Here is a 25,551-nt window from a genome sequence, read left to right as displayed (position 1 = left end):
TTTCTAGCAAATGTTCCATCTTCCCTTCATAGCTAAATTCTTCACAAATACCTGCTATTTCCGTTTCTTCATGAACTATCTCTTTGATTTCCCCAAAGTAAGCTCCTTGTCTGCCATTGTATTGAAATTGCTGTTTGAAAGCTAAAAAAGGAGATCTCTTCTAAGACAAACCCAATGTCTCTTCATCAGGCTCTTCTTTTTGGACTTTTCTGCTCCCTCTGACACAATGGTCACTCTTTTCCTCTGGATACGTCTCAGCTTTAAAGGACACGCTGGTCAATACTATGCCAGAATCTTAAAAAAACAAAACCACATCACTTCTGTTGCACATCACTCATGCTTTCCTGCTTCCAGCAGTGTACAAAGGAAGGCTATGTCCTGAAAGACCTTTTCATTCTCTGCCATATTCCATCCTTTTATAAGCCTGTTCAAGACACATCCCTACAACCCCTTATAAGAACTTCCAATTGGGTTCCTGTTTCTGTTAACCAAATCTCCTTGTACTTCCTCATGTAAATACAGTAGTCCCCCCTTATCCATGGTTTCAGTTACTCATGGTCAACCACGGTCTGAAAATATTAAATGGAAAATCCCAGAAACAAAAAATTCATAAGTTTTAAATTTCCCACCATTGTGAGTAGTGTGATGAAATCTCTCGCTGTCCTACTTGATTTGTGCATCATCCTTTTGTCCATCCCACCCAGGCTGTATAGGCTACCCTCCTATCAGTCACTTAGTAGACATGGTTATCCTATGGACTGTTGTGTATCGCAGTGCTTGTGTTCAAGTAACCCTTATTTTACTTAATAATGCACAAGAGTAGTGATGCTGGCAATTCAGACATGCCTATGAAAAGCTTTAAAATGCTTTAAGTGAAAAAGTGAAAATTCTTGACGAAAAAAATCATCTGCTGAGGTTGCTAAGATCTATAGTAACTTTTATTACAGTGTATTGTTATAATTGATCTACTTTATAAGTTATTGTTGTTAATCTCTTACTGTGCCTAATTTGTAAATTAAACTTTATCGTAGATATGTATGTTTAGAAAAAAACATAGTTCATATATATATATATGGTTCAGTACTATCCACGGTTTCAGGCATGCACTGGGGGTCTTGGAACGTACCCGCTCAGATAAGGGGGGACTACTGTACCTAACTCGTATTTATTGCAGCGTATAGGTACAATCTCATTAGAACCAAACTTCTCAGAAAAAGGGCCATATTTTCTCTTTATCCAGAATCCCTTCACAGCTTGAAGTATAGCACTCGGCCTTCAGTAAGCTCTCAGTTCAATGCTAGAATCAGGATGCCTTTCCAGACTTAAGACTGACGAAAAGCAGAACCACCATCTGGCATTTGCCTCTGTTTCAGCTGTTCAAAGGCCTTTCCACCTTGGCTTCCACCTCTCAGGGAAACTAGCGGCCCGGGTAGAAAAAGCCGCCGTCAGATCACAGCATGTTCAGAGGAGAAACTGGAAAAGGAAGCCTTGGGAGGGTATCCAGATGTCCTTCCCTCATGGCCCAGGAATTCTTTAATGAAGGAGGCGGCGGTTCGGAGAACACAGAAGGGAGAATTAACCTGCAGACCCTTACCGAAAACTTTCCTGAACCCTGGGACAGGTTTCTTTTCTGTCCTTGCTAAGGAAGCACGTCCTTCTCTCCGTCCTCTCCCCGTCTCCCTGCCCGTCAGGACATTCACGAGGGGTCGGGAGTCAAGATAACAGCAATCAGGAGCTGGAAGGGGCTTTCAAGCAGCCCCGGAGCGCCGGCATCTCCGTCGTCTCGGAACCCCGCGAAGGAAAGGGAAGGAGGGGCGCACAGGGGGTGGAGGAAGCAACCTCTGCCGCTCTTCTCCTCAACCTTGGGAGGTATCTGGGACCCAGTACTCACCTTCCCTGAACCCGCGAGCTGCAGGCCGAGCCCAGCCGGTAGCGGCCGGGAGTCCCACGAGCCCTCGGAACAGCCGCCCACAGCCCGTGACCAACACATTGAGCGCCGCCATCTTGAAAAACCAACGCTGACCTCTTATGCACTTCCGCTTCCGGAACGGTGTGCGCGCAGCCGCAGTGGTGGGCAGGAATTGGGCAGCTTTGGAGGTTGCCGCTCCGTTACTCGTGTTGCTTTTGTTTTCTCAACTCTCTGGCTTTGGCCTAGGGGGAGAGGTCTCTGTGTCAAGCTTATGCTACATTCCAAGGATTTAGGGGAGGCCTTCTAGCTCCTGTCTGCCAGTCCTCGAAATCTCCAAGGTCGCTTTCTTTCCCTGGCTGGCTGCTCCGTAAAATCGCGTGCGCTTTCTCTACTTCTTTAAAGCTTTTTCTTCTCTGCAAGTCAGATGTGGGTTTTCAGCTTCTTGTGGCTGCACCTAGGCCACAAGCTCGGTACGGACCTACGTACGGAGAGGTTGAAATGGTTAGGAATTCTGGTTCTGGAGCATCAGGTATCAGGCAGACGTGGGATAGAATTAATATTTCCCTCCCCCTCCCCCCCCCCCCCCCGTCTTTCAGGCTCATACTTAGCACTTCCTTTTGGCTCCAGGGTCTTTGGCAAGCTATTGCCTCCGCCTGCTCTTTGGCTACATGGTAAACTCCTAGTATTACTCAGAGCTCAGCTCAAACTTCACTTCAACAGAGGAGTCTTCCTTAAAAACCTCCCTGTTACTGGTTCTCAGCACCAGATACCTCTCCATTTTAGTACTTGGCATAATTGCAGCTTTACGTTTATATATGTGTCTCCCCACCAGACTGTAAGCTCCATGAAGGCAGGGACATTGTTTTTTGTTGACTCTCATATGCCAAGTGCTTAGCACGGTGCTTGACACGTAATAAGAGTGCAATGTATACTTGTATGAATGAGTAGAACCTATTTTATAGGGTTGTTGTGAAGATTAAATGAGATAAAACATAAGTGCTCAATAAACATAAACTAATTAATAGGGCAATTACTGAGATGGCACTTGTGCCAGGGCCAAACTTTTCAGAAGTTTGACCTACTTGCCTAGTAAGGAAGCTTATAGTACCACAAAGAAAACACAACTGCCCAATTTTCCCTCTTTTGGATTCACAGAACATATAGGATGTTCCCCTGGGCCTACATAAGAAAGAAAGCCATTCACAACTCAATTCTTCCATTTGGTGGTTAGGATATTCTTTCCCACCCTCCACAATAAATCTGGAGGGAGATTTTCTAATTATGCTACTCTGATTCGTAAATGGGAAAGTCAGGCTTATTAAATGGCACAGCATGTTCCCCCATGAAGGGGAGGGGAAGGAGCCCATCTTCCAGTTGGGACTGCCACTCTGGTGGACTAGGATGCAGAGCAGCTGCTGCATGGGGACGTTGAGTGGCATCACTATAGACAAGGAGAGGAGGGGAAATGCGATGTTGGGGTACCTTTAAACTTTGCGTTCAGCAAAGGCAGATTCCGGCAAGGGGGAACTTGAGAGAAAGGTCAATCTAGGTGGGTGAAACGGACACATGGGTTAGGAGTGGAACAGAAGGTTTTGGCAGGGTATAGGTCTAGGTATCCTGGCCAGGATCAGGAAAGCCTTGGCTCTCTCTATAGGTCCCACCTTCCATCTGTACAGATGACCTCGAGTCCTTGCTGCTTGTACCACATCCCTTATTTCTTTACAAGTCCTCAACTTCTGGGGATCTGGTAGGGACCAGGGCAGTAACAGAGCCCCACCCAGAGCTTCTTTTGGACATAATGAGCTGAATATTCCAGTGCTAGCCCTCCTCTCATTATCTTATCCTAACTTATCATAATCAAATTTTATTTTAAAAAGCAACTTGTATTTTCTGCAATAAGTTACATGTGATCATTGTAGAAAAATGAAACAATACATAAAGTAAAAAGAAAATAAATATCATCCATAATCCAGAGATAAGCATGATTTGCAATTAGCAAAATGAAATAATACTGTACATGTTCTTTGCTTTGTAGTATATTATTTTTCTAAATCCATTTATTATTTGTTCCTACATGAAAAAACAATTCTGTGAGACCAGATTTTGCTCAGGAAACTAGGCTTAAAAAATTTTTCTTAAAAGACTAACCTATATAAGAAAATACGCAAATGATCAGTGTACAGCTTGATGAATTTTCACAAAGGGAGCATACAACAACAAGAAGTAGAACAGTACTAGCACTCTAGAACCCTCTCTGGTGTCTCCTTCCAGATACTACCCCCCGCCAAAGGTAATCATTGTCCTGACTTTTTGCACCATAAATTACTTTTTCCTGCATTTGAACTTTATTAGAATCTTATATGGCTTGTACTCTTCTGCGTCTGCTTTCATCTGTTCATCAACATCATGTTTGTGAGATTCACCCATATTGTTATATATGGTTGTCATTTATTCATTCTCATTGTGGAATAATGTTTCTCTGTCATTATACCACAATTTATTTATCCTTTTTTTTGTTGATAAGATTTGAATACTTCCCAGTTGGGACTCTTACAAATACTGCTGTGATGAACATTCTTCTATATGATTTTGGTGAACACAAGAACAAATTTCTCTCAGGAATATATCTAGAAGTAGAACGTTGGGTTATAGAGTATGTACTCAGCTTTAGCAGATACTCCCAAACCGTTTTCCAAAGCACTTGTACAGTTTATTCTGGTATGAGCTGTGTATAAGAGTTCTGGTTGCTCCACATCCTTTTCAGTATTTGATATTTTTTTTGTATTTTTCATCTTGGCCATTCTGGTGATTATGGGATAGGATCGCATTGTGTATTTAATTCATTTTTCTCTGATGCCTAATGAAGATGAATCACTTTTCATGTTTATAAGCCATTTAGATATTTTCTTTTGTAAAATGTCTGTTCAAGTCTTTGCCTCATTTTATGTTGGGTTTCCTGTCTTTTTCTCATTGATTTGTAGAAGTTACTTATATATTTTGGATACTTGTTCTTTGTTGGATGTATGTATTGCAAATATCATCTCCCTCTCTGTGGGTTGCCTTTTCATTCTTCTATAGTATATTTTTTGATGAAAAGTATTTTTAACTTTTGTGGGGGTTTTTTTGAGGAAGATTAGCCCTGAGCTAACATCTGCTGCCAATCCTCCTCTTTTTTGCTGAGGAAGACTGGCCCTGAGCTAACATTCATGCCCATTTTCCTCTATATGTAGGACACCTGCTACAGCATGGCTTGACAAGAGGTGTGTAGGTCCACACCCGGGATCCAAACTGGTGAACACTGGGCTGCCAAAGTGGAACGTGCAAACTTAACCGCTGTACCACTGGGCTGGCCCCTTTAATTTTTAATATAGTGTAATTTGTCAGGGTTTTTTCCTTTATGGTTGGCATTTTTGGTTTCTCATTTAAATTATTTTTCTTCTTCAACGTCATGAAGAACTTCTCCTATGCTTTCTTCCAAAACCTTTATTGTTTTACCTTTCACATTAGATCTAAAATTTATTTGGAGTGGTTTCATTATGTGGTCTGAGATTGGCATTAAGATTCTTTTTTTTTCTCCATAGTGATATTTAACTGACCCAGCACCATTTACAGTCATGCATTGCTTGATGACAGGGATACATTCTGAGAATGGCGTCATTAGGTGATTTTGTCATTGTGTGAATATCATAGAGTGTGCTTAAACCTGGATAGTATAGCCTACTACACACCTACCCTTTATGATATGGTCTGTTGCTCCTAGGCTACAAACCTGTACAGCATGTTACTGTACTGAATACTGTAGGCAATTGTAACCCAGTTTAAATATTTGTGTATCTAAACATGTCTAAACATAGAGAAGGTACAATAAAAATGTAGTATAAAAGATAAAAAATGATATACTTGTATAGGGCACTTACCGTGAATGGAGCTTGCAGGATGGAAGTTGCTCTGTGTGAGTCAGTGAGTGAGTGGTGAGTGGATGTGAAGGCCTAGGACATTACTGTATGCTACTGTAGACTTTATAAATACTATACACTTAGGTTATACTAAATTTATAAAAAATATCTTTTTTTCTTCAGTGATAAATTAGCCTTAGCTTACTGTAACTTTTTTACTTTATAAACTTTTAAATTTTTAAAACTTTTTGACTCTTTTGTAATAACACGTAGCTTAAAACACAAACACATTGTACAGCTTTACAAAAATATTTTTTCTTTATATCCTTACTCTATAAGCTTTTTTCTATTTAAGAAATTGAAAATTTTTTTTACTTTTTAATCTTTCTTGTTAAAAACTAAGACACAAACACATATCCCTACACAGGGTCAGGATCGTCAATATCACTGTCTTCCACCTCCACATCTTGTCCCACTAGAAGATCTTCCGGGTCAATAACATGCATGAAGCTGTCATCTCCTATGATAACAATGTCTTCTTCAGGAATACCTCCTGAAGGACCTGCCTGAGGCTCTTCTTGAGGAGGTGTCACTCTTCAGAAATATGTCCACGGTGGTTTGCTTGGTTTGTTCCTATCTTTCATCAAAGATTTGCTTGTAAGCAGATAATGCACCATGAACATCCCTCTCTATTATTGAAAACCTTCCAGTGTTAGGGCCCAGTTTTCAAACTTTTTAAGGAGCTTGTTGAGGTCTGCAAAAGCTTCTGCTAAACCCTTCACTGTGAATTTTCTTGGGGGTTCCTCTTCTTTTTTTTTCTCCTGCAGTTTCCTTTTCTCTTACCTATTCTTCTGCTATGTGTTCCTGTTGCAGTTCCACCTCCTCATTAGTCAATTCCTCAGGAACCACCTCTAGGAGCTCCTCAATATCGTCCTCATTCACGCTCAGGTTAAAGCTGTTTGCCATCGCAACCACAGCCTTGTTGATTTTTGCAACCTCCTCATCCTTGGCAAATCCTTTGAAGTCATGGATGAACCTCTTGTGTGTCTTCTTCCAGAGGCCATACATACATTCCTTGGTGACATCACCCCAAGCCCAAGCAATGTTCTTGATGAAGTCATGTATGTTGTAATCCTTCCAGAATTTTATCAGTGTCTTCTTCAGTTGCAGCGATAGCCTGGGAAAAGGTCCTCCTCAGACAGTAGGCCTTAAAAACTGCTAAACTCCTTGATCCATTAGTTGGATCACACAGGTTGTGTTTGGAGGGAGAAACACTGCTTTGATATTGAGATGAAGATCACAAATAAAAGGAGGATGTCAAGGAGCATTATCAGCAATAAGCAAAATCTTCAAAGGTATGTTATTTTCCAAACAGTACTTTTCCATTTTGCTGGCAGAGCAATTTAGGAGAGCATCTTGGAAGAGGGACTGTTTCATCCATGATGTCTTATTGCTCCTGTACTACACTGGCAGAGTGTGCTTATTGATACGCTTGAAGGCTCTGGATTCTCACTGTGTCAAATCACAAAGGGTTTCAATTTGTAGCCTGCAACATTGCCCCCAAGCAAGACTGTTATCCTATCCTTAAAAGCCTTGAAACCTGGCATTGATGTGGCCTCCTTATGGATAAAAGTCCTTTCAAGCATCTGTTTCCAGAATAGGAAGGTTTCATCCACATTGAATATTTGCCCTAGCAAGTGATTTTCCTCCACAATCAACTTATCTAGAGTTTCCAAAAATTCTTCAGCTGCCTTCACATTACCACTTGCAGACTCACTACTCAGTTTCACATCATGTAATGAATAATGATTCTTGAATTGTTTAAACCACCCAGAGGCAGCAGTAAATTCAACATCATAGTCAAGTCCAGCCTTTTCTTTCAACATCGCAAATAAACTTTTTGTTTTGGCTGTGATCATCAAGATGCTGAGAGGGATACACTTCTGTGTCTAGTTTTTAGTCCAGGTCATAAGAAGTTTCTCTATGTCTAAAAAACACTCTTCTGGAATTTTTCTTAGTCTTGTTGCCGACAATGAAGCAGATCCTTTAGCAGCTTCTATCGCTTTGTTCTTGTTCTTCAAGATTGTAGCTGTGGTGGGATGGGACATGCCTGACTGGCGAGCAATAACCATCACTGATTTTCCACCTTTGTAATCCTTAATCACTTTTAATTTCATTTTCACATCAATCACTTGACAGGTCTCTTATTGGCAACATTAGCAGTGGATTTTGTATGCTTAGGGGCTGTGGTGAACAAAACAACACAAGATTAAATCAAGTACAAGAGAAAATGATGCAATCAAGAGATGCGGTAAACATGAGATGTATGAGGCTGCTGCCAGTGCAACACTGCATACTGTTTCACAGTAAAGTTTTTTTTTAATAAGTATAAAGAGTACACTCTAAAGTAACAATAAAAAGTATAGTATAGTAAATATATAAACCAGTAATGTAGTCATTTATTATTATCAAGTATTATGTACTGTACATAATTGTATGTGCTATACTTTTATATGACTGGCAGCACAGTAGCTTTGTTTACACCAGCATCATCACACATGTGTGAGTAATGTGTCATGCAACCACGTTATGATGGCTACAATGTCACTAGGTGATAGGAATATTTTAGTTCCATTATAATCTTATGGGACTGCTGTCGTATATGTTATCCATCATTGACTGAAATGTCATTATATGGTGCATGACTGTATTAAAAATATCATACTTTTTCCCATTGCATTTTCTGATGTAGATCTGTTTCTGGAATCTCTATTTGGTGTCTTTTTCTGTCCTTTAGTACTATTTTTAATGGCTGTGTACTATTTCATTGTCTGGAAGTGTCATAAGTTACTCAACAAATTCCCAAGTGCTAGGCATTTAGATTGCTTTTAATTTGAACATGTTTTTAAGACCTATCTCCCTACTCCAAAAATAGCATCTTCTTTTTCATGAGTGAGTCTTATACACCCCTCTCCCCAGTTGGGTATGTTGTGATTTTTTTTTTTTTAAGTATAACTGTGTTGTGGAATAAAAGGGAGTGAGGGCCCCTCTCTGGGGGCTGCAAAATGGTAGCTGTCACCTAAAGGAAGAGTCTTTTCATGAGCCAGAGTTTCTGGGGCTGTTGGCAGAGTTGCTCTCATGCATGAGAAGAACTATTTCCAGCTTCAATAGCAATCCTGGCACTTGAAAAGCAGTGATGATACTGTATGCACATATATGAGAGAAGGGAGGCTGATGAACCACTCTTTATCCTGACAAAATCTTCTATCCACCCCCTCTTCTGAGGAGCCCACCTCCTTGCCTCCACCCCATTCCCCGAGGAAATTTTTCTTCCTTCCTCCACCCCTTGCCCTGGACCTTATATCTTAAATCTGGAGATAACTCAAGTCCCAAGTAAAGCGTCCTAATGAAGATGTTCAGGGAAATATTCACACAAGGTGAACCCAAAAATGTTCATTTTGCCAATAAAAAATGATCTGGTCCAGTGACTTGTTGCCAGCCAATGGGACAGCCAGCTCAGGCCAGAGTGAGGGCGAAAGTTAGGAAGCCACGGGTGGGTCAGCCTGTCCATGCCTTCGGGGCTGAGGCAGTTCTGGTCCCAGCTGTGGATGAGTGTGCTCTTCCAGTCGTCCTCCTACCTCGCCCAGGAAGAGTGGATCAGAGCCAAAAGCCACACAGATGTTTGCTGTGAATGAGCAGAGGCAATGAAAAGGCGCGGGGAGGTGGAGGCAGCTGATCTGGTAGAGACCACAGTGGGAGGGGGCTGCGAGAGAAACCAGAGAAAGGCCTGGCAGAGCAAGCGACTGGCATGTTTGCTTTCCCCTAATTAATGTGGTTCCCTTACAACCCCCCTGTTGATTCCCAGCTGGTCGACTGAACCATAACAACATGTGGCCTGCCCTGCCCAGGCCAAGAGCTGAGGCAGTGAGCCTCCCAAGAAGGGGTTTAGTTTTATTTGCAGCTGCTGCCCCTCCTCCCCAACTGGCTTTGTGTAGATGAGGGAAGGGACAGCACCTCAATCTGTGGAGACCACTGGGTTGGGGGACAGCCAGGGACTGCTGGCTTTCAGCTCTCCTGGTTGCTTACCTCCATTTCCCATGACCTTTAAAAAAGGGCGGTTCCTTGCTTGTTTGGGCTGCTGCCTTCAAACAGGTATGAGTGGGGGTGGGTGAGGAGACCTTGAACAAAGAAGTCCTTGCTTGGTGGTGGCCTCTCTACAGGTGTGCCCTGTTTGACGCAATGAGCCCGGAAACAACTGGGGAGTGTCCAGAGTCCTCGCTAATTCAATGTTTTCCATTGATTTTTTAGTGTGGCTTCTCTTCCTTGATAGGGCTCTTACACTGCCTAAATTCTTCATCTTATCCCCTCGTTCGTTCATTGATTCATTTCGCCAACAAGTATCAATTGAGCAGCTACTATGTGCCTTTTGTCAACAAATGATTGCATACGCCAGGGGACCACTCTCCGGGCGTGAAAGCTCTTGTCTGACAAAGAAACATTTTGTACACCAGATGATTGCCCTGGGATTTATTTGCTTTCTCTCTCCCCAGCTTTCAAAAACTTTAAAAAATAGTGAAATAAAACACACATTCAGAAAAAGCACATACAACGTAAATGTACCAGAAAGATTAATTATAAAGCAAAACTGATTCGTTTCTGTGTTGAATCACTAGGGCATGCTGCCCTAAGAAGAATAAGGGAGGAAAATTCAAGAGAAGTGGAATTGGTGAGAGGCAGCTTTAGGGGCCTTCGGAACCCCAAAAACCTTTCAGGAAAGTGAGGCCAGAGAAAGGAGGCCCCAAACAAGCCTGCAGAAGGAGAGAAAGCCTCCTGTGTCCTTTGTGTGCACTGCCCAGGCACAGGCCGGAATCCTTTCCAAGTGAGTGCACCCTAGTAGGGACCTCCAGCGCTTGGCCGGCATTAGCTTCACCCCAGCTTCAGCCAGTGGTTGGGGCCAGTGAGACCCACTCAACTCAGTTTCCTCCCAAACTAAGCCAGCGCTAGCTATGGCCGGGCGGTTCTGCAGAGGGCTGGATGCCCTTTCTGAAAAGGCCTTCGTGTCCCTGTCAGGCTGAGAAGCTCATCAGGTTTCTTTCTCAGTGCCCGAATCCACTTCTTGCATAAGGAGAGGATTTTAACCTTTTTGAACACTTTGGAGCTATTGGCACAGTTTTGCTAATGGGTACAAAATGGCCCTCTATGCAGATGCTGTGCCCTGCACGTACATGGGGACTTATGCAAAAGCAAAAGAAAGAGCTGTAGACTGAAATCCAGCTCTTCTCTAACCAACTGGCAACCTGAAGTCAGATACGCTCTCTGGGCCTCAGTTTCTCCGTCAGTAAGGAGTCCCTTCTGGTTCTAGAATTCTGATTGTGTACACAGTGCCATCCTTGCCACCTAGATTGGCAGACTTCAGTCTTTAGCGTCCTCCTCCCCATCTGCTATCCTTCAGAGAGTTCACCCACTTCCACTCCTTGGCTCTCACCTTGAAGCTGTTAAGTCCAAATCCACAGCAAAGCTCTCTTGATCTCTACCCTCTGTCTCTGACTGCCTACGGGAATTTCTCTTTGGTTCTTCCGAAGGAGCTTGAATGCATGCCATGTTTAAGTAAGGCCACCACTACCTTCCTGATAAATGCCATCAGTGCTGTCGGTCTCCCTTGTCATTCACAGCATCACCGTTGACTACCATTCCACCAATTTCCAAAGTTTTCATAAATTTCATAAATTTCAGTTACCTTTGATTTCCCCCTCTTCCTTACCATTTCAATTTCCACCATCTTCCAATACCTCAATTTGCCCATTGCCTTCATTTTCCCCATCTCCAGTCTACTCTAAGGTCTCTATCTAACTTTTCTAAACACCCCTGGTCACTTCCTTGCTTGATGGCATCTCATCACCCATAGCTGGCCTCTGAATAGGCATTCTTAAGGAACTCTTGGAAGACTAAAGTCTGAGAACTGCTGGCCCAGGGGACTAAAGTCTCAACTTGGCAGCTTGACAGATAGGGCCTTCTGTGATGTGGCACTCCCCACCATTCTCACCTTCCCCCCTCTTCTCCCACACAGGCTCTCAAAACCTATCCTGTGCTCATGTTTCTTCTCTCCTTTACTCCCACCATGTTCCTCTTCAGCAGTGCCCTCCTTCAGCTCCTAGTCAAAGCCCTCCCTTCTTTCAAGGCCTGGCCCACTTCTCACCTCCTTTGTCAGGACTTCTTCCATCTGACCTTCCTGAATATTCTCTTTCTTTCCTGTGACTCCAGTGTTGGGCTGCTCCTGGATTGCATGCTATTCCACGTTAGCCAGGACTCTCTGGGTTGTAAGTGACATGACTGTAGAAGGCTTGTAGAAGGACATTTGCTACTTCTTATAACCAACCCAGGATGGGCAGGGTTCAGTGGGGCTCGGGGGCAACTGGAACCAGAGACTCAGCCTCCCCCAGGCTCCTCCTCTCCTTCTCTTGTCTCTGTTTCTATCTGCATTTTGGCTTTATTCACTCGTTCTCTCTTGGTGAGGCTGCCAGCAGTTCTAGCCTCAAGATGGGGCTTGGGATACTAAGATTGGCAGGCCCCAGTGGAACTATATGGAGAAGCTGCAGGAAAGGCAAAAGAAGAGGAGTTTCCCCAAAGAAGGGAAGTACTGTTTTGAGAAGAAGAGAAAGTGCTGGACAGAAAAACTAACAAATCATCACCCCTGTGTCAGTTAGGAGTCCGGTCAGCTCTGCAAACAGCAGGGACTTAATAAAGTGGCAGAGGACGCTGGGAGCAGTCAGAGACCCACCTCCTACTAGCTGATTGCTTTGCTACCTCATAGTTCTAGCTGACTGCTTGAGCTCCAGCCATTCTGCCCAAATAGTCTAGGAAGCAGAAAGGAGCAATAAATGAAGCCTAACATGCCATCCTTTAAAGAGCCAAGTGGAAGTTGTATACACTTTAGCTTATATCCCTTATATTGCCAGAACTTAGTTATGTAGCTATACCTTGCTGCAAGGGCTTCTGGGAAACGTCTTAATTCTGGGTAGCCACGTGCACAGCTAAAATTCAGAGGTGCAATTACACACTAACAAAGAAGGAGAGAATGCATGTCAGACAATTAGCAGCTTGTGCCATGACAGCATCCATGAGATGCTTTGAGAGGGTTTTCCCAGCTGATGGGGCACACGCTGCTATGCAAGGTGAACTGCTCCATTTTTGGACAGCCCAAACCTGCCCCTCTGGGACTTATACCTGCTGGTCCTTGCTCTGCCCTGTAATCCTTTTCTACACTATGGCATTTAAATGATTGGAAGACAGCATTGGCACCCAAGTCTGTTTTGGTCCAATCATCCTTAACTTCTATTTTTCTCACATAAGTTCCAGACCTCAGCACTCTGGTGTGCAGCTGAAGCTGGTCAATATCTTCATTAAAATATGATGCCCTAAGCTGGGCCCAGTGTCCCAGATGTGGTGTGACCAGTACAGGATATTATTGGGCTATTGACACCCTCATCTCAACACCCTACATCTGTTAATGTGCCCAAGATTGAGAGAGAATGTGCCGTCTTAGGTCTGATGGGCTTGATGTCAACTAATGTCATGTTCATCCTCATGTGGATGTCACAGTGCCAAAGTGCTCATACTCTGTAATCCACTCCTCTGTCAGACTGTCTGATACCAAGGCAGGTCTTTACAAGCATCTGTGCCAATTGCCATCTTGCTCTTGTGAAACCTTCCTTTAATATCTTGACTGTCAGCTGGTGGACTTGCTTTTCCTTCTGACTTCCACCAGGGTGAGGAGCCATGTCCTCTTCAACTTCCATGTTCCCCAAGGAGCCCAGTTTAATTTTTACCTTCCTTTGGGAAAGTTTATTTCCCTGAACAAGGTGCAAGTTATTTCAGAGCAATGGAAAGCTTCTGGATTCAGAGTATGTTGCAGACTGGGTTCCCCAAGAAGAGGACTCTGAGACTCAGGTTAGCGTGCACTGAGTTTTCCAGGGAGAGCTCTTAGGATCCATGTCTGCTAAAGGGAAGGGAAGGAAGGAGGATTGGCAGGGGGAGGAAGCAAGCTGCATTGGGCTGCCAGTGAAAGGGCCCAGCCTCCCACAGGGAGTTCCAAAGCTGGGATGATACTTCAGTGTTGTCTTAAGTAGGGACAAGAGAGCCAGGTCTTTATATCTTCATGACAATCAGCCCACTGGATGTGGGCAGGTCACCTCTCTTCAGCCAGGCAGTCTCGACAGAGATTGTCAGCTCAGGGCTTCCTGCCTGCAGCACTCTCAGCATCTGGAAAATGGGGTCTTTACTCCTAAAATGGGGTCTGAACAGTGTGACATGGTGCCCACCACGGAGTGGAAGACCTGGGTGCTCTAGCCTGGGCCAGTCCATTCACCTTGGTGAGCCTCACTTTCTCCTCCTGTGACAACAATGTTTGAGGAGTCACTAGGTGGGAGGGCTGCCAGTGGGCCATGATCTGGCATTTGGATATGGTAGGAACTCTGCCAAAAGGCATGATCTGAATCCAGGGAAGATGCCTAGGTCTTCCCAGCGCTATCTGGTTGCTGTGGGCGTTCTCAGAGGGCCAGAGCTGGGCATCTAGGTGAGAGGGAGGCTACATTAGCAACCAGTTGGCAGGGCCCCTGGGGAGCTCTACTATTTGTAATGATTTTCCTCAGAATCCTTGAAAGGCCTACTAGGGGACAAAAGCCACAGAGTGGTTGTCATGGACTGAATGTTTGTGTCTTCCCTAAATCTATATGTTGAAGCTCTGCCCCCCAATGTGATGGCATTAGGAGGTGGGGCCTTGGGGAGGTGCTTAGGTTTAGATCAGTCACAAGGATGGAGCCCCAGTGATGAGCTTAGTGCCCTTATAAAAAGAGGGAGAGGCACCAGAGCTTTTCTCTCTGCCTTGTGAAGACACAGTGAGAATGGGGCCATCTGCAAGCCACGAAATGGACTCTCACCGAGAACCAGATCTGTTGGCACCTTGATCCTGGACTACTCAGCCTTCAGAAACTGTGAGAAATGAATGTCTGATTTTTAAGCCACCTAGTCTATGGCATTTTGTTATAGCAGCCCCAGCTGACTGAGACAATTGTCGTGGGAGAGGGAGGAAGGAGACAGCTGAAGAAAGCCTAGGGAATCATTGCTGGTGAGAGGTCAGGAGAGCTGGACCTGCTGTTCGGTCTGCCTCTGACTGGCCGCGTGACCTGGGGCATGGCCTGGACTGCTCTGGACTCCAGTGACCTCATCTGAAGAGTGAAAGATTGGGCAGGGATTCTCTGAGGTCATCTCCAGCTTTATGATTCAATCGCTCTAGAGCTATAGTGCTTCCGTTGCTGGGGTGAGGATGGGGAGAGGCTGGGGGTCAGGGAGCTAAGCTCCCTCCTGCTTTCCTTCCCTCCCGCCCTGCTGTTCCTGCAGAAGACATTGCAGACACCTCAGGAAGACTGTCCTTAGGTGGCAGTGGGTAGGGGTGGGGGCTGGAGGGTAGGTAGGGGTGGGGAGAAGACTGCAGTGGCCAGGAAAGGGCAGTCACGACACTCCCTTGTACTGTCCTTCCCAGCTTATGGCAAACTCTGGGTCAACTTTGGACCTGACAGTTTCAGGATGAATTTATTAAAGTGTATTAATAATAAAAGAATGTAAACTAGATTTTATCTGTGACATGGATACTCATGACCATGTGGTATGTGCTCCATGCACAGCTCATGTGTACATATGCGCATGTGCGTGTGTGTGTTTATGAGAGAGAGAGAGCAGGCTGTCATAACTTGGTGTTTGGAAAAATGCCACCTTTCCCCATTGCTCACAGTTTCCTTTTGACCCCTGAGAAGATTTTCTGTTATATTTATCACCACAAGCTGCCAGGCCTTGGACCGTGAGAACCCAGGGGAGGAAGTGGAGCCAGCCTCCCTGCCCACTCCTTTCGGTCATTGGGAGGTACCCTGAGCAGAGCGAGAGGGAGGATGCTTTCTTTTCTTTCCTCTTTTGAGCCCATATGACCTTTCAAAGGGACCTAAGTCCTGCTACCCTCCTCTCTGAGAGACTGCATCAGGCTTGAGTGGGGGCTGGGGGACGCACAGGATGCTCCTTAGGGGCTTCCAGGCCAGGTTGGTGCTGGGATCTCTGTGGGGGTGCAGGGCATGGGGCCGTTCCACAGTCCCGGCTGCCTCTTTCACTGAGGCCTGTGCATGTCATCTGCCTCAGGCCTCCAGCCTCCCAGATTTGAGGGTCTCTGACCAGTAGAATTATCCCTTGTTCTCCCAGCAGTCCTGGGAGGCAGGAAAGGGCAGGCAGAGGGCGTTCCTCTTTCTGGAATGACCTCCCAACTCCAGAGAGGACAAGTGACTTGCCCAAAGTGACACAGCAAGTTAGAGACAGACTCCTAGTCCATCAAGTGACTTGGCATCTAAAAATAGAGGGATTGTATTTTCTTTCTCTGGTTGGGAGGTGGGAGGGGCTGGAAAAATTATTTTTGGCCTGTCAGGTCAGGTAGTCCTGAGGGGCAGGGTGTTCCTTCTGGTCCCACCCATGGTCACCTGCTGAGAGTAAGAAGTGCCTGCTCTGCTCCCCACCGTGAATCTACCCAGGAGCTGGTGGGGTTGGGGGAGGGAGAGCGGAGCTCAGGATGGAGAGAGAGAGAGGCCAGGACAGGGGAACGCAAAGGGAGGGAAAGGGCTTGGGGACAGACGGAGTTGGAGAAGGAGCAGTGTCCTGGAAAACAACTCGCTTCCCCTTTCCAGGCTCCCTGCCTGCCTGCCTTCCCCGCTGGAGACAGTAATTTAGAATAACGAGTCCTAATTTGATTACATTCTCTTCTAGTCTTTGCTGGGTGAACAAGGATCTCCCCTTGAAGGAAGGAACAGCACGGCCCAGGCTTCTGCACACGCCCTGGGCTGGACAGGGGTTTCCCCTCCCCGGCTCTTCCTGGGTGCACTTGAAACATGTTTGGGCGGCTTCAACCCCCATTTTCTACCAAGGTTTACATTCTCCTTCTGTCTCTTCCCCTTCCCCTCCCCCTCCCGCTTTCTGCCCTCCCTGGAAATGTCCTCACCCTGAAGCCTGCGTACGGTGTAAATATTTAAACCCATCTATTATTTCCTGTTTATTAGCAGTGTAAATCCTGAGTTCATTCATCGTGCGTCTGTCCCGCTGTATCTGTCTCAGAAGGGCAGGCCTGAAGGCAGGGCTGCGTGTCCACCCTTCCCTGGGAAAAGCCTCACTCAGGCCTGTGGTCAGCTGCATCCCCAATTCTGGCTTTGATTTTATTTTTTTCCACGTTTTTTAAATTGTGGTAAAACATGGAAAACAAAATTTACCGTCTTAACCATTTTTAAGTGTATGGTTCCTCTGTATTAAATACATTCACATCGTTGTGCAGCCATCACCACCATCCATCTCCAGGACTCTTTTCATCTTGCAAATCTGAAACTCTGTCCCCATTAAATGCTAACTCCCAATTTCACTCTCCCCCCAGCCACTGGTAACCACCATCCTACTTTCTGTCTCTATGATGTTGATTACTCCAAGTGTCTCGTATAAGTGGAATCATACGGTTTCGTTTTTTTTTTTTGTGACTGGCTTATTTCACTTAGCATCATGTCTTCAGGGTTCATTCATATTGTAGCATATGTTAGAATTTCCTTCCTTTTTAAGGCTGAATAATATTCCACTGTGTATATATATCACATTTTGCTTATCCATTCATCTCTCTGTTGACGGGCCCTTGGGTTGCTTCCATGTTTTAGCTATCGTGAATAATGCTGCTATGAACATGGGTGTGAAATCGGCTTTTATTTTTTATAATCAAAGGCCACCTTTTATTGATTGCTTACTAATTGCTCCGGACTGTGTAGACTTAGTCACTTAATTATCACAAGTATCTCCCAGGTGGCAACTATTCTCTCCATTTTATGGAGGAAGAAATTGAGGCTCTGAGAAGCCAAATAACTTGCCCAAGGCCAGGACAGGGGAAAGCGAGGACCATGGTCTGCTCATGCCCTAACCAGGACCTTTTACTGCATCGTGCTCATGATGGACTTGAAGCAGGAGTCTCAGGGTGTATCACCCGCCCTGCAGCCCCAGAAAGGGCAGACTCTTTCCCTGAGCCTCTGCCCAGTGAGAGAATCCATCCTCCTGTCCACATGATTCCATCAGGAGGGAGTCTCGCTCCTGGTTGCACTTTGGAATCACCTGTGGAACTTTAAATGCAGAAGATGCCCCAGCCTCTCTTTGAGTTAAATCCACCAGTTAAATTGAACTCCCTTGGGGCTGGACCCCAGGTATCAGCAGTTGAAAAACCCCCCCAGGTGCTTCTCTGTGCTGCCAGGATTGAGAAGTGCTGGGTTGGAAGATAGGAGAGGCAGAGGACAAAAGGACTGACTTGACTCCTTGTTCAGCCTCTTTGTCTTCCCCCATGAACCTCCCCCCAACAAGGGCTGTGGATGCCCCAAGTTCAATGACTCAGAGCCCCTGGGATGCCTCCTCTTCTGCCTCCAGGGGTTCTGTTTAGTGCGTTGTGTACCCCGCAGACAGGATGGCCTGGACACAAAGCCCTGTGGGGCCCAGGATGGACCTGGCAGGACCAGCCAGACCCCGGAATGAAAACGGTTGCTGACAACCCTTAGGCTGCCAGTATTTCTGTCACCTCCTCATCAGGGGTGAGAGTGGGGAGGTGGAGGGCAAGGGTCAGTGTGTCAGTAGGACGGTGGGGAGCGGAGGGAGCCCGGAGTACAGGGGCTCCACAGGGTGGGGTCAGGGAAGTCATCATCCATCCCCACTCCTAGCTATTTTGCCCATGGCTGTAGCACATCTCCCCTTGGTTGTCCTGCTGCCAGCCCCACCTGTCCCCCGAGTCTCCCTGGGCTCCTGCTAAATCCAGGGTGGTGTCCAGGCCTGGAGAATTTCCGGGTGGGGCTCTGCCCTGAGGCATCCAGCCTCAGGGGCTGCTTGAATGAGGGCACATTGGGGTGTGGCGCTCTATTCGTCTGTCCTGGATCTCTTCCTCTGAGCCAGCCTTGAGCCAGGAACTCCAAGGTCCATGTGGGAGCAGCAGTTGGTCAGCTCAGTTCCCACGGCAACTCAGGGGATGGGGAGAAGGGTAGGGGTGGGTGCACAGCAGGAGGCGGCTTGCCTTGCTCACTAGAAGACTTGGGTTCAGCCACTGCCCTGCTGTGTGACCTTGGACAATCGCTTCTCCTCCCTGGGTCTCAGCATCTCCACCTGCATTATAAAGGTGTTGGCCTAGATCACTGGTCCTTAAACTCAGCTGCATATTGGAATCTTTTGGGGAACTTTAAAATCTACTCTTGACTGGATTTCATCCTCAGAGATGCTGATTTAATTGGTGTAGGCTGTGGCCTGAGCATCAGGATTTTTAGAAGATCCTCAGATGTTTCTAATTTGCAGCCAAGTTTGAGAACCACTGTTCTAGATAACTGCTTGCTCACCACAGTCACATCGTGGCACCCAGAGAACCAGATGGTGTTTGAACAGTACCCTGTTTACACAGAGGGCTCCAGCTGCCCAACTGCCCGGCTGCCCCTAAGGACTGCAGGGCTCTGTGTCTCTGTACCAGCGAGAAATTCTGTGTCCCTCTGGCTGAAGCTTGTTGCCTCATTGGTCCTCCAATGGAGGTATACATGACGTTCATGCTGAAGTCCCAAGTAGGTTACAAAGTTACAGGTTAAACACGGGGCATCTTCTTGGGGCATCAATTTCCTAGAAGATCTTACGAAAAAAATTATGATTCACTTTGTAAGTAACTTAAGATATTTTAAAAATGCAATAACAGAGATAGCTATATCCTGGAGTAGAATACAAAGCTCACGTATATTTGAAGCTAAAAGATCAGGAGGCGAAGAGGTTTGACTGTCGTGTCAGGAGGCCTGCGCCTGGGTAGAGGGTCATACTCCTTGACTTGGATGACAGTTTGAGGAAAACGCTGGAGAAGCCCTCAGTCAGTGTATGCATCCGTACAAGGATTGGAGGGAAGGAGAGGCATTAACTCCTGTCACTTCAGGAAGGCTTCTTGGAGGAGGCAGCATTTCAGGGAGGTTCTTCAGGAAAGGGAGGGAAGAAAGGAACTGGTTGGGACAAGGGCATGGGCAGGCTCTAGAGAGCCTGCAGTGGGAATACAAACTCAGAGAATGTCTTTCTTGCCCTGGGCCTATGAATTCAAGAAAGCCCCCAAAGATCCCTCCAACACACACGCCTACCCTAGTCCACACCCTTGAGGCCGACCTGGCCCTCAGCCCGCTAGCCTGGAGCAGCTTGTGCAAGACTGCAACACCAGAGCCTTCTCTCCCTTGTCCTGGCTTTCGTGGCCTGCTGCTGAGTCACTGTTGCAGAGGTAGCCACTGACCACCCAGGCAGGAGAGCAGCCCAGTTGCCCCAGTGTCCTGCCATTTCCCCTGTCTATCTGCTCTGGTCCCCAAGCCTGAGAGAGGCCCTCTGAGCTGCAGGGCCAGGAGAAGCCTGGGGGAGGGAGAAATGGAGCCTCCCCTGTTTCCTCTGTGAAGTCTGCCTGGCAAACTGCCCCTCCCCAATGGCCTCCAAGAGATTGGGTACAGCCCAGAGAGACTGTAGGAAGGGCTCTCAGGGCCTGAGCCCTAGGTCCTCTGTCCAGTAGCCTAGCTATTAGAGAGGGGGCATGAGCCCCAGAGCCTACCAGCTTCTCAGCAGAGTGGCTGGGCTGATAATGCCATGGGCACCAAGCATCCTTTCCAAGCGTGAGGACCGACCTTTGCTTCTGTTCATCCCACCCTAGGGAGGTAGCACAGCACAGTCGTTGACAACATGGACTATTCGTAAATTCACTACATATCCACTGTCGTGTCCTGGGCGTCTAGACAGAGCCTGGCACATACTAGGCGCTTAAAGAGTATTTCTTGAACAAACAAAAGGAGCCAGACCCTGGATTTGAATCCCACGGTAGACACTGGGACCTCTCTGGGCCCTAGTTATTTCATTCTGAAAAGGGGGGACAGTAATAGAACCTACTCCATAGGATTAATGTATAAAGCATTGAGACAGGGCCTAGCGTATGCTAAGCACTCAGTGTTTGCTGAGTATCTTAAATCTCTAGCATTATTTTCTAGCCCAACCTCCCCATGAAAGGCTCTCTCTTGTTCTCCTCTGAGCCCCTGTTGGGGTTACAGCTGATACCAGTGGGGACCAGCCGGACCTGGCATTACACACCTTTGGGGCCTAGGACAGTGTCCAGACCAGCCATGTGTGGGGCTCTCTTCCTTTCCCTTCCCTTAACATTCTGGTGAATGAAACGTCATTCAAACATGTGTAGACAGAGTCCTGCTTGGTGTAAAGGGCAGGAAGGGCTCATAGACCATGAAGTTGCCTGACAGGGCCCAGGGTTTTCCCCTTTGGATCCTTCTTTCTCCTGCCAGAGTGGTCTCTCTAAGCCAGAAAGAAGACCTTGTCACTCCCTTGCTTACTCCTCCCCCACGGTTCTCTGTCTCTTGCTGCATAAGCCCAGGACCCTGCAGGTGCCTGCATGGCTCCCAGCTTTCTCTTCCCCTCCCCTCTTCATCTTGTCTGTGGCTGTGACTCTTGGGCTCCACATGCCGGTCACCCCAGATGACCTACCCTCCCCAGCTGGCCCGCAGTCTCCCACAATATGAAGCATATGCTATCCAGAGAGAGGCTGACCTGGCCACCACACAAATGAGACAGCTAGGGCTGCTGCCTGGAGAGCTCCCCACCTGGCTCCCCCTGCCCTCATTTACTTTTCTTTGAAGGTTCAGCTCAAACATTACCTCCTTTCAGAAGGCTTTGTTGACTCCTGCAGCCATGTGGCTCACAAATTCCCTTTCCAGCCATCTAACTGATAAGGACCTTTATAGTGCTTTCTTGTTCAGGTGCCACTTCTCTTCAGTCAAGGAGTAACTTCTATGTGGGGCCTGACACGGGGCTTGTGGCTTAGGAAGCTCCGTGAAAATTTGTGAAATGAAGAATGGATACAGGGATGGATTTCCTGGTATACATCACTCACTGGTACACATCAAAGCTGACGGGTGTTGCACTCTGAGGGGACGCGGGTCGTATCTTCTTGGGCTGGGACTAGTGTGTGCACACACTTGGGAGCAGGGGCAGTGGGGAAGGGGGTCGGGCCACTCTGGGCCGGGCTTGGTGGTTTGGGAGGCCTAGACTGAGAGAGGTCTGCTCTTTCCTTCAAAAACCCTGGAGAGGGAGACTCCATAAGGCCTTTCCCTGCCTTTTCAGCCCAGGCTCTGGCTGGGCTGGGCCCCTCCATCTCATTTGTGTGGTGGCCAGGCCAGCCTCTCTCTGGATAGCATATGCTTCCTATTGTGGTCATGTGAGACAATTTAAATAGTTGAGAGCATCTGTTCGGGTTCAGACTGGATTCAAATCCCAGCTCTGCCACTTATTAGCTGTGATGTTAGACAAGTTCCTTAATCTTCTCTGTGCCTCAGTTTCCTTATCTGTACAATGGGGATAAAAATAGGGTTGTTGGTAGGATTGTGAAGATTAAATGAGTTAACGCTGAAAAGCATTTAGAGGATCACCTGGCACATAATAAAACACTCAATAAATGTGAACTGCTATTCTTATACAGCAACTGCCTTCCTGCTCCAGATCTGGCCCATGTCCCACCCCCTCCGTCTGTCTTTCCACGTCCATGCACTTACCTCACCAAACCAATTCAATCTGACAGATGTTTACTAGGGTCCCCTGTGGGAGCCCTGCTGTGCCAGGCATTGAGGGAGGGACAGATGAGAAGAAGTTGGGGTCCCTGCTCTTCAGATGCTGAGTCCCCTGGAGACTTGACATGGTGTGCATGTAAGCACCTATGATGCTGGAGATAAACGATGAATGAGACAGGTTTCTGCCCTCAAGAAACTCATGGTCCAGATGGGAGGCTGGTGTGGAAACAGACCCGCAGAAAAACTAAAGGGCCATTTATACAGAAGCTGCTGCTGTTCTTTCTGCTTTCTAGGAACGTGGTATATTTCATCTTGGGGAAGTGGTTCTTTTGTGGGGAAAACACAGCGATGGGCCCTTTGGGTGAGAAAGCCATGGCCTGAATGAGTGAAGGTGAAGTCAAGAGAGAACGCAAGTTTTGCATAACATAAGATATTGAGGAAACTTGGCATCTTTCAGCCAGCTGGGCAGAGAGGGGTGTGGGTAGGGTCCTTAAAAGAAGGCCAGTGGGAGAGGAAGATACATTTGCATATTTCAAACTTTTAAGTGTACAACGGTGTTTGTAATGAAAAGTCTCCCTTCAGCCCTGTGCCCAGCCACTAAGGTTACCGCCAGTTTCTTCTGTGGCTTCCCAGAGATAGTCCATGTATATACGACAAATGTATATAGACTTATTTTCCCTTCTTCCGTCTCTCCCTTTCTTTTGCACATTTGTCATTCACAGTATCCTTCATCTAGTTTTGTATTTACTTAGTGATCATTCCATGAGCAGCAAGAACTTTCTCATTATTTTTTTACAGCTGCACAGCCTTCCTCTGTGTGTGCGTACCGCGGTTTATTTACCCAGACTCCTATTGTTTCACCTTGATGTTGAAGTTGCTTCCTGCGCTGTGCTGTAATTTCCCGTTGTACACTTGAAACTTCAGGAAAGTCTGCCACGCAGATGTGGGCCTGGTGAAGCGTACGAGCAGATCACCTCCCAGCTGAGGTCTTCATGGAGAAACACTTGGGAGAATCCCCTATGCCAGCCCTCAGAGATGCTGGGAAGGGCTCTGCGCTTTCCACAGTGTGTGGGTGGGGGCTCAAGCCTTCCTCCTGGACATTATAGGAAAGTATAAGTCAAGGAGGCCCAAGGTCAAGAAGTCATCCAGATTTGAGATGCCCGAGTTAGTCAAATAATGGCAATATAATTAGAAGTGCAGACAAATATGATAGTACAGGCAGAATCCCAAGGTCATAGAATGCCAAAGGTGGAAGGGACCTCAGAGACGACTGAGGGCTCCTCCCTCGTAGTCATACTAATACAAACAGTTAACATTTATTGAGCCCCACCCTGTGCCGGGCAGCATTTCATGTGCTTGATGTTTGTTAACCCTTTTCATCCTCACACTAACCTTTGAGGTGGACACTGTCACTATCCCCATTTTAAATAAAGAAACTGAGACACAAAGAGGATATATAACATTCCCAAGTTCACAAAGCTAGTAAGGGAAGAACTGGGAATCAAAACCCGGGAGTCTGGTCTGGAGCCAGTGCTCTGAATGTTTGCACATTTCCCCTCTCACACAGGTGAGGGGACTGAGCCCAGAGGGGACATCACATAGCCAGTTGGTGGCAGAGCCAGGGGGGCTAGAATCCAGGATCCCTTTTAGGTCCCCTCCCCCCTTTTAGCACATCATTTTTTTTTTTTTTTTTTTGAGGAAGATTAGCCCTGAGCTAACTACCGCCAATCCTCCTCTTTTTGCTAAGGAAGACTGGCCCTGAGCTAACATCTGTGCCCATCTTCCTCTACTTTATATGTGGGACGCCTACCACAGCATGGTGTGCCAAGCAGTGCCATGTCTGCACCTGGGATCCAAAAGTGGCGAACCCCGGTCTGCCGAGAAGCGGAAAGTGTGAACTTAACCGATGTGCCACTGGGCCAGCCCCTAGCACATCATTTTGCCTGATGAGCTCAGAGTGGGATATGTGTGTGTGTACAGGGAGGGACCAGCAAGGGTATGGCTCTGTGGGTGATGGTCGTGGGGAGAACCTGTTGCCTGGGGACGTGCTGAACACCTGACATTACAGGCTGGTCTGGGGTGTGTCCTGAAGACCCCCTACTGTTGATTCAAGAGATATTTTTGACTCTTGGTGATCTTCCAACTATGGTTTGTCCACTTGATGGCTTTTCTGTGGCCCAAACTGGCTCCTTGTCCTGTCCCGAAGCCCACCAGATCTCTCTCTACCCACCTATCATCAGTAGCATCTCTTTACCACGTAAGCAGGACCCACAGTGTTTTTGGGGTGGGGGGCATTTACTCAAGAAAACAAAGAAACCACATGCAGGTTAGAACCGTGTATATAGTGAAGTCTCCATAAATGCTCTCAAGGGCCCCCTGTCAAAGTCTAACGAAAGTGACTTGGGGACTGGGAGTGGTGGCTTCAGGACTCTCTTTCTGACCTCTTCCAGGATGAGGCACTTTCAACAACTGTACCGCTTAGGCTATGGAGCACCCCACCTTGCTGGTCCCCACTCTCCAGGCACAGCCCAAGTCAATCTGCTGCAGCTCTGAGCCCACCTGCGAGTCTGTCTCCTACTGAGAGATCAACCCCACTCCAGTTGGTGAAGACTGTGAGATGGGGCAGGGGACAGCCATCCCGTCTTGGTTCCTGTCTGTTCTTCCTGCTCCCACAACACTCTGCGTGGCCTCCCGTGACACTGCTCATGTTGGACTCGCCCAGCACTGTGAGCAGCCTGAGGGCATCTCAGCCTCCCAGCCCCCAACACAACGCCTGGCGCTTAGTAGGCACTCCCCAAAGCTGTGGAGCCAGTGTGTAAGTCCACCGGCCTGCCATCTGTCTTAGAGGAATGCCATCTCCTTCTCTGTTCGCTAAGCCTGGCCCTTGCTGAGTCCCCTTTCTGACTCCCAAAGGAGCTTGTGTTCTAGCCAGACTGCCTTTTTTTTTTAAACAGCTTTAATGAGATATAATTCACATACCATAAATTCAACCACTTAAAGTGACAATTTGGTGGTTTAGTCTAGTCACAGAGTTGTGCAACCATCGCCACAATCAGTTTTAGAGCATTTTCATCACCAGCCCGCCCAT

General features: G+C 46.9%; 1 protein-coding gene across 3 annotated transcripts in view; it reads right to left on the bottom strand.

Annotated features, from left to right (window-relative positions):
• Positions 1 to 2,489, bottom strand: part of MRPS18A (mitochondrial ribosomal protein S18A) — a 31,058-nt gene extending 28,569 nt beyond the window's left edge. For all 3 annotated transcript variants that reach the window (XM_044776752.2, XM_044776751.2, XM_044776753.2), the window contains exon 1: positions 1,892 to 2,489. In XM_044776752.2, coding sequence (XP_044632687.1) covers positions 1,892 to 2,003 — 112 coding nt within the window. In that variant the 5' untranslated portion in view covers positions 2,004 to 2,489. The remainder of the gene's footprint in view (positions 1 to 1,891) is intronic.
• Between the last annotated feature and the right edge of the window lie 23,062 nt (positions 2,490 to 25,551).

This window comes from Equus asinus, chromosome 8 (assembly GCF_041296235.1).
Source record: "Equus asinus isolate D_3611 breed Donkey chromosome 8, EquAss-T2T_v2, whole genome shotgun sequence".
Taxonomy (NCBI): domain Eukaryota; kingdom Metazoa; phylum Chordata; class Mammalia; order Perissodactyla; family Equidae; genus Equus; species Equus asinus.
Note: the sequence above shows the minus strand (reverse complement) of the source record. Positions and strands in the feature narration are given on the sequence as shown.